The 9,275-nt window shown below is 34.4% G+C and overlaps 1 protein-coding gene across 1 annotated transcript; it reads left to right on the plus strand.

Annotated features, from left to right (window-relative positions):
- Positions 1–284: 284 nt before the first annotated feature.
- LOC129232513 (jerky protein homolog-like) lies at positions 285–8,908 on the plus strand. The gene is made up of 3 exons (XM_054866652.1): positions 285–348; positions 3,687–5,340; positions 8,812–8,908. The coding sequence occupies exons 1-3, from the start codon at positions 285–287 to the stop codon at positions 8,906–8,908; spliced, it is 1,815 nt and encodes a 604-aa protein (XP_054722627.1).
- The last annotated feature ends 367 nt before the right edge of the window (positions 8,909–9,275 follow it).

Below are 9,275 nucleotides of genomic sequence, written 5' to 3' on the forward strand. Positions count from 1 at the left end.
GAGAATTAAACATAAATCATTTGCATATAAATCATGACTTTTGTTCTGTTTTTCGCTCAAAACTCATTTCCGTAAATTAAGCCTTGGGCCTCACCTTGGACTCTGGTATTCGTGATGTACGAATCCTGGCTGATAGCAGGAGTTCCATTCAATACTTGAGAGACTGACAAGATATTTATGACTTATAAGGCAAGATAATACAACCAAGTTGGGTATGTTGCCCCAGATGGAAGCTGTGTGTTTACAGTTATATATACAGCTGTGTGTTTACAGTACATATCAACATGAGTGGATTCCCTCTCATGTTGATATTAATGAATGATGTCGCTGATCGAAACGCCATGGAAGGTAGTAACCTCTCCACTCCTCCATCATTAGTCTTAAGAATCTTCAGAGGTCCTTTTCATGTTAATTGACTAAGTAAAAAAACTTGGAGGATTCCTCCTGAACACGACTGGTACACCGCAGAGTATTCTAGATTGCCTTTGCAGAACATCCACTCAATACTTGCCGAAACATTTAGTCTAAGGTCTGGCCACATTAGAAGTCTGGTCTTCGACGGTTGCTTAAGGGTCTTTCTACCTGCCCTTATTCGGTTAGTGCTTCTCCCTCTCATACTATCTTTTATATCGATGCCTTCGTGATTCCACTGTCGGATGAGAGTGGGAGTGTTTCTGACCTTTTAGTGCCACACAATCTCTTGGACTTGATCTAGGGGTCTGAACCAAGGGGATCAGCAACAGCAACTGTACCATCTCTTGCCCCAAAACAAATGAATGTTTCTTTTAATATTTTCATATCAGTTAACTTTAAGATTTTAATATTAGCACATTTTGCCTCTAGATGTTTCAGTTCTTTCCTTGTATATTACTAGAACAGTTTTCGCGTTTTTTTTTTTTTTTTTGTTTTGTTTTGTTTTTTGAACAGTACATACAATCAACCTGTTCATTAGCTGAATAGATGTAGTCTGCAATCAACCAAACGTTTCATGGCTATAAGGATAATGCAAAAGCAGTTAAGAACAATCAAAAAAAAACTTGCTTCTTTCCGCTTTTTATTCAATGAAAATTATATCATAATATACAAGAAAGCAATAGTTTTTAGAATCAGTTATAAAATAGCTGGACAGTTACATGATCCCTGCTATGTATCATTATTCAAAAAGTAAATATCTTCTAAAGATTTTAGGAACGCGTCGAGGGGAGTTTTAAGGATGAAACATCGCGTGGACCTTATGTTTTCGAACTCTACTGAGAAACCTAGCATGTTAGTTGATAGGTAAAAGTACATCTAACTCCAATTGCAACCCAAATTGACCTTTGGAGAGAGAGTGTAATAACAGTCCTTACATGTATATAAAATATCATATTTTTCTGGGCAATATGCATTGGTCGAATCCTTCTCCCCTGCTCCTCCCCTGCGTATAAAATACTGATGTGATCAAAGAGATAATTCCGCTTTCGCAAATGAAAGATTTCATTTTCTATACAAAAACAATTAAAAAGTACAAATTCAATGTTAGATAACAATAATATCTGAAATTCAATACTACTAAATAAATGAATATGAATATTGATGAATCTGAAGTTAATGTCATATTTTTACACAAAAATAATAGATTTTGCTTGACCAGAGACGAAAAAAACTGAAGGTAAATTTTATCCTGAAAAATCTTTTTAAACTTAAAACTCCCCCATCTAAAATACATTTTATTTATTGAAATTATTCCTGATAATCCTGAGCTTTGAGAAAGATGAGAGTTGGTTTTTTTTAAAGAAAAAAAAGGATAAGCTGTTTATAAAATGATACCATTCTGCGTCTGAAATATATTATGAAGTTTTCGTTTGTAAAAATAGAAGAAATCGACAAAAGGAAACGTTTTTGGACGTGTGCCACGGATGCATCGGAAAACATAAATATTTAATGAGGTCGAGAAACCACAAAAAAGGACATTACGTCTATTTTTCCGCTTTTTAAATGCAAAGAAGAATTCCTATTTCGTATATTCCTGGAAAAAGAAACGAAAAATAATCTTTTAGGTAAAATATATCACTGATATTTGAGATTTAAACTTGCACAACTTTTTTTTTTTTTTGACATGAAACATTAATTAAGCTCTACTTGTATGCTATAAAGGTACTAAAAGGTGTATCTACAATGGAGAGATTTACCGAACATATTCGTAACCCGCTGCTTTTGGATAATATTGCGAAGTTTTTTTTTAATATAATGGCTTACGAGTGATTCATTTATTGTACTTTATTTCTTTTCTTTGCTATTTTGTGAACCAAAAGTTCCACACATAAACAATTTTGTGAAATTCAAGGAAACGAATTCGCGAAGATTGGGTGAGCGAAACATTTTATCTACTGATAAAAAAATGCATACATATTTAGATATCAAGCAGTGAGATAACTTAATACATTTCGAATTCATTCTCAATTATTTTTTTATCATTGACATAATTTTTTTTGTACTATGAAGTCTGAAGTTAAAGCTCTAAAAGTCCATTTAATAAAATGAGATTCGCGTGTGAAAGTTTCGCGACAGTGCCATGACGCTCCCTGTCACGTGACGGTAACATATCTTCACTGGTAAAATCGTCAAATCATGAACAGGTTGCAACAGCTTACAAATTTCAGTTCGCTGTGGCTGCCAGTCACAGCGATCCTAGTCACGAAGAGACAGAATTGTCACGTAATAGAGGAATTACTCTGTAATGAATTTGGATATCTTTCAAATGTTTCCAATGGCACGTCACCGCAACAATTGACTCACGACCTGACATTTTGTGACCTTATGCAGACTTCAATGCCACTTTTTAACATCGGCGTGGACTATCATTCCTAATTTTCTGCAACTTGTTGTTGACTCTAGAGTGACTTAACAAGACTGTCACGCAACAGGGACCCTAATGTGAAGTCCACGACATTCTCACCTATTTTCACAAAGCTTGATATAGATGTTATATCCGTCACCACTAGATAGTTTAATGCATAGAAATTTTCCATATTCTACTGCAATGCTTATGATATTTAAAGAGAAAAGTATGTTATCAATGCAACAGTATCACTTTTTCTGTGTAAACTGTTTTCTTTAAAATAGGTGCTTTGATCTTTCTATTTACAGTAGAGCGCCGATTATCCGAACTCCAATTAACCGAACTTCCAATTATCCGAACCGTGTTTTTCGCCTTTTAAAATTTTTTAACCGAACTTCCAATTATCCGAACCGTGTTTTTCGCCTTTTTAAAATTTTTTTCCGAACTTTATGCGAACGGCATATTTTTCATCCAAAACCTAATTTTTTTTTTCTGTCCCTTCCAACCAAGCTTTCAATTACGTACGTACTCTTTTTTTCACCCTGTTATCTATCTTTTTTCTTTTCTTTCTTGCCATACAAATTTTAATCCGGAAACTGCAAGGTATTTTTGGGGAGTTTTGTTAGTGGGAAGAGAGAACACAAAAGGTTTGAAGAAAGGGATTGAGAAACCAAGGTCAACGCACAAAATTCCTGTTTGCATTCTTCTCCCCCCACCCTCGCTGTGGACACGTGGGGAAAAACTGGTTTGTGTGACGTATCTACGTTGACAAAGTGAGTTGCTCAGAATCATGTGCTCTGCTTTTTTTAGAGTTTGTTATCGTCGATATCGGTTGCTAGCCGCTGTTAATTCTTGTTGTTAATAGAGTTGTTAGTGGTTGTTACTAAAGGTTTCTTGATACCGGTTGTTGATTGCACCAGCGATCTAGCTCATTTCTTTTTCTGCAACGAAGGTGAAAAGATGTCTGGAAAGCGAAAAGTTGTTCTTTCGCTAGGAGACAAAGGAAAGATATTGAAGAGGCTGAAAAATAATGAAGCCGCTTCAAAATTAGCAGCGGAGTTTGGTGTAGGAAAGTCTACAATATCAGATATAAAAAAGAATGAAGAATCAATTATGAAGTATTTAACGGGACTTGAAAGTGAGCAAGGAAGCTTAGATAGAAAATCGATGAAAAAATCCTTTGATGATCAAGTAGATAAAGCTTTGCACATGTGGTTTTTGCAGAAACGCTCATCTGGTCATCCCATTTCTGGACCCTTATTATGTGAGAAGGCACTATTTTTCAACGAAAAGTTGAATGGAGAAAATACTAATACATTTCAAGCAAGCTCTGGGTGGCTTAGAAATTTTAAGCTACGGCATGGTATACGCGAAATCGGATTGCATGGTGAAAAATTATCTGCATCTACAGAGTCTGCTACGAAATTCGTAAAAGAATTTATTGAATTTGTAAAATCAGAAAAATACGAAGAAGAATTTATTTACAATGCAGATGAGACCGGCCTGTTTTGGAGATCTTTACCCCGAAAAACATTAGCATCTGGGTTCGAAAAAAGTGCTTCTGGAACTAAATTAAACAAAGAAAGAATCACAGTTCTTAATTGCGCAAATGCAACCGGTAACCATCGAATACCATTGTTCGTGATAGGACATTCAAAGAAGCCTCGATGTTTTAATAATTGGAAAAATCTGCCAGTAATTTACACTTCTCAAAGGAAGGCTTGGATGACATCAGAAGGTTTCATTGATTGGTATGATCACACATTCATTCCTAAAGTTAAGACACATCAAGAAGATATGAAGAAAGAGGGCAGAGTACTCCTACTTCTTGATAATGCACCTTCACATCCGTGTGCAGATACCCTTGAACGGGAAAATGGGAAGTTCCGAGTAAAGTTTTTGCCACCTAATGTTACATCACTGATGCAACCCATGGATCAGAGTGTAATAGAGACATTTAAGCGCTTTTATAGAAAGCAAATGTTGAGAAAGATGCTTCTATCAGAAGACACTGAAGAGCCTGATTCCCAGAATGCCAAAAACATTAATTTAAAAGATTGTTGCATTATGGCTGCCGATTCCTGGAAGCTTGTAAAATCATCAACGTTAAAAAATGCCTGGAATAAAATTTTAAACAGGGAAAAAATTGATACTGGAGCAGAAGCATCTGATAAGGAAAATGAGGAGTGTAAAACTATAAAAGAGATGGGAAGAATCCTAAATTATGAGGAAAAAGAAATTAATGAGTGGCTAAATTGTGACATGCAAGACCCTGGATATCAGATTTTAAATGACAATGAGATTGTGGCTGAGATTGAAGGCGAAAATGAAGAAAATAAAAATGAAATTGAAAATGAATGCTCTGAAAATGACCCAGGTCCATCACATAGCGAAGCCTTTGAATGCTTGGAAAAAGCTATGAAATGGCTCGAAAGGCAGAAAGACGCTGATCCTATTCAAGCAATGCATTTAAGAAGCATTAGAGATATGGCAGCATTGAAAAGAATGTCTTCTTTGAAGCAAGAAAAAATCAAAAGCTTTTTTACTTAAATTATAATCTTTTTAAAAAAAAGTTTAAAAAATGAAAAAAAGACAAAAAAAAACATTTTTAAACACGCCAGCACTAACAGTGTTGCCAGTCCTAAGCCTGGATAAAGTGTGAAGGTTTTTGTATAGATAGGGATATCCTTTAAATTGTCTGTCCAATTATCCGAACTTTTGCTTATCCGAACTAGAGTCGGTCCCGACGTGTTCGGATAATCGGCGCTCTACTGTACTAGAAAATAGCTCGTCAAGATATGACGGGTGAAAATTGCTTCTGCATTTGAACGAAGTAATTTCCTGTTTTGGATTATTTTGATCGTTCGAATGTTGACCCTATTTCCAGTGGATTAAACTTAAACTCCGGTAGATAGCAACTATTATTGACCACTTTTTCGTTTCTTTATTTCCCTGAAATGAGTCTTACCAGTAAAACAGTTAAGTTACCGCAACCAGTTTAACCTTGTCGCGATAAAGGCTTTCCCTGCATTTTAAACATTACCAAAACACATTATGAAATTATCATGCCGGGGCGTGAGTTTCATTGTTAATGACGTAAGAGGCGTTATTCGATCATTGACTATTATATGTTTGGGAGTTCCAAGCGTGCTTAGTTAAATTTCTTCTGATCGATCACAGTGTATTTTATCTTCCTCGCACTAAATATACTGCAAAATACTGTAGTTATAACAGTTTATCTATTTTACAAGATAAAAATCATAATGCTGATTATTGACAAAATTTGAAGCAAAAACTAGCAACGTATTAGCAGAAAACACATGACATTATTTATTTTGAGGCAAAAACAACGTATAAAATTTTAAATTAAACTTCGCGGAAGGAGACGGATTTCAAGAAGCCGCGATTGTACCATGTAATGCATGAATATTTAGTGAGGAATACAAAGTGGGGAGAGTGCCCTCTTACGTCTGTTTCAGAATGCAAAGCTCATAATCTGCTTTCAGGAATAGGAAATAAAAACGGAATGAAACGGAACTAAAATGTCATAACAATGTTGAATTACTTTAAAGGGAACAAAACAATTTCTACCCACATCTGAATAAAATATAGTTCTATAATTTGATCCCTAATGGTTTATGCGCATAGCAGACATATAATTTAATTTGCTTCGTTTTGTGAATCTTCAATATAAGGTTTAATAGATACCTCATTTTTCAATTCCAATATTCACTCCTTATATGTACATATATATCTTGCTCAAATTTACAACCGTTGATAAAATACTTTTTATTCATTCACTCAAGTTCCAAATACGTTTTTTTAAATTTGTAATGGACGTCCCTTGCTTGTAATACAGTTTTTTTAAATAGTAGTTTATTAACTAAATTTAATTAATAAATCTATCTTTTTTTCTAATCAAGTGTGATTGAAATTAACCAACGTGGATAATATCAGCCAAACCTGGCAACCCTGAGCATAAGTCAATGATGCATATATTTCCATTATTTCACCCTGTTCTCTTAAAAGCTCTTGTTGTCTTTGTTGTTGTCTTGTGAAAATTTAGAATAACAGTTTGCAGTGCGCTGCTTCACTTTTCTCTACCTTAATTTGAGGTGAAGTTCGACTTCCACCGTACACATATGCCGTAGAAACACGTTTATAGGGTAGGTAACCATTCGCAGCAAACGAAAAACAGCACATGCACACAAAGAAAGGACAGAAGGGAGAAAGCAAATTTAAAGCCATCTAACGAGTTATTTTCGGAATGGTAAGGCACATATTGCAGGAGGATGCTGTGATAGCAGTTCTTTGTATCGTTGGCAGGGAACAGTGAGGCCTTCTTTGTTGACCTTAGTAGCAATTGACTTAAAATTATTATTTTTAGATTACTTGATAAAGGTTTTCATGAAAATAACCATCTGGAAAAAAAACCCAAAAGGAGAGTCATACTCGTATGGAAGAGGATTGCAAGTCACACTAAGAATCGTTCCGGGCTGCAATTCTAAATAAGATATAGAATTTTTAGGTGAAGCTGTTTTCTTTTCCGTCTAATTAAATCGCCTGATGACAGAACCGAGTCATCTTACCAAATTTCAAGGATTGTGAAAACAAAAAAACCGAGTTCTTAAGCGTTTTTTATTTTAAATTGAAGTTCTTTAATCCAAGATTTTAATTTATTTATGATACCTAAAGCAAATACGAGTATATTTTCAAAGGAAGAATTATGAAAAACACTATGCACGATTCAATGAAAGTAGCTCATTCAATAAGCTGTGTTTCCTCAACAATACAATTTGATTGCATAAAAGTAGATAATTTTAGCATCAAATAATGATAACTATTATAAAAAAAAAGAAATTCGGGAAGATAATAGAGAAAATTATTAAGAAGGCAGAATGTTTAATTATAAAACTAATGTCGATACATGTTTCAAACAGCTAGATTAATCCCGACAGATTTTTTATTTTCATGCTTTTTTATTGCGATATCACACGTAAATGAAGTTTAATAATGTTTAAAAAGTAGTCAAATCTTATCTATAATAAACGATTAGTGAAAATTTTGATGAAAAACTACATCTGCATTTCAGTGAATGTTATTTACTGCAACAATTTTCGCCTACTGCATATCAACTTTCGTTTTAAAGTGAAACAAATAACTGTTTCTTTTTATATTAGCATGCGTTTTTGAAGGGTTTAAAAAGTAAATTTTCTTTCCTAAACTAAAACTTCTAGCACATATTTTCTTTTATTGGTATGGTACCGTGAATAACTAATATCATATTTAATTAATTACACTAGTCAACACGAAAAATGCATCTGGCTCAAAAATAGCTATTTCCGAAGTATTTTGCCTTACTAAACACGGAAATCACCATAAAAAGTTGAAATTAGCTCTAGTTTTCGAGATACAGAGCCATTTGCGATAGTGAAGTCTCACTAATGTTCTTTTTTTCTAGCTGACAGAAAAACTCCCCCCCCCACCCCACTCCCCCCTTCTAAACTTCGTCCCAAGGTTGTGATGGAAAATCTCATTACGCGAAATCCGAAATGGACTTCAAGAAATTTAAATTAAGGGAAGAGAAATGCACAAAATTAGCCTCTAGTAGATCCAACCGTTTCTACTCCTACCCATATACCCATACTTATTCTGCTGGGAATAATGAAGAACTTCCTGAAAGCTGAGATCAAAGACAATTTTCCAATACCTTAGAGGGAAATTTCCAAGATACATTGAAGCTAAGGTTAAGGTGAGAATGTTTAACGACCCTCCAAATACATACAATTATTAAAATCACGATTTTTGAAAAACAAAATTGCGAGGCAAGCAAAAAACACCCAAGAAGCCTTTAAGAGCGTATTACAAGTATTTCTAAGCAGCAGAGAAGATGAGAACTAAAACCAGTTGGTCAAACAACCAATACAAAAGTTCTGCGGCTAATAATGAATGATGTGTCTCTGAAACTCTATTTTGTTCACTTCTTCCAGAATATTTTGCTTTGAAGCTAAAGCTATGAACAGTGAGCATGAGAAAAGATTTCACCAAGATATCTTTACAATGGAACGCAGATACCAGGGTCATTAGGCTGAGTTAATGTTCACCAAATGCTGCTGAATTACTACAATAGATGGTCCTTCTTTGACGTACAAAAAGCAATCGAAAATGAAGCGTTTACAGCAATCAGCCATAAGCAACCACTGTTTTCCGAAAAATAAGCATTGTTTAATAAAACAGAACCTATTTAATAACATTTATTGCACACAGTTTTTCTTCTTCGTAACATTACCTTTCAATCAATGTGTGGTTTCTGTGCATCTTTCTCCAATGGATTTTTATGTATCTTGAAAACAAGAGCTAATAAAAAAAAAAATCCACTACCATATTTGTTTTTCTCGGCTCAAAATTAGTAGGACTTGACTATTTGAAACCGAGATGCAGACAAAAAGTTATT

Source organism: Uloborus diversus, unplaced genomic scaffold (assembly GCF_026930045.1).
Source record: "Uloborus diversus isolate 005 unplaced genomic scaffold, Udiv.v.3.1 scaffold_1222, whole genome shotgun sequence".
Classification (NCBI taxonomy): Eukaryota; Metazoa; Arthropoda; class Arachnida; order Araneae; family Uloboridae; genus Uloborus; species Uloborus diversus.

What these genes read in the sequence shown, in the direction of transcription:
- LOC129232513 (XM_054866652.1), top strand. Translation starts at nt 285, where the DNA reads ATGAGTGGATTCCCTCTCATGTTGATATTAATGAATGATGTCGCTGAT. An exon ending in TGATCGAAACGCCATGGAAG is followed by an intron (nt 349 to 3,686) that starts GTAGTAACCTCT and finishes TGTTGTTAATAG; the next exon opens with AGTTGTTAGTGGTTGTTACT. An exon ending in AAAAGAATGTCTTCTTTGAA is followed by an intron (nt 5,341 to 8,811) that starts GCAAGAAAAAAT and finishes CACTTCTTCCAG; the next exon opens with AATATTTTGCTTTGAAGCTA.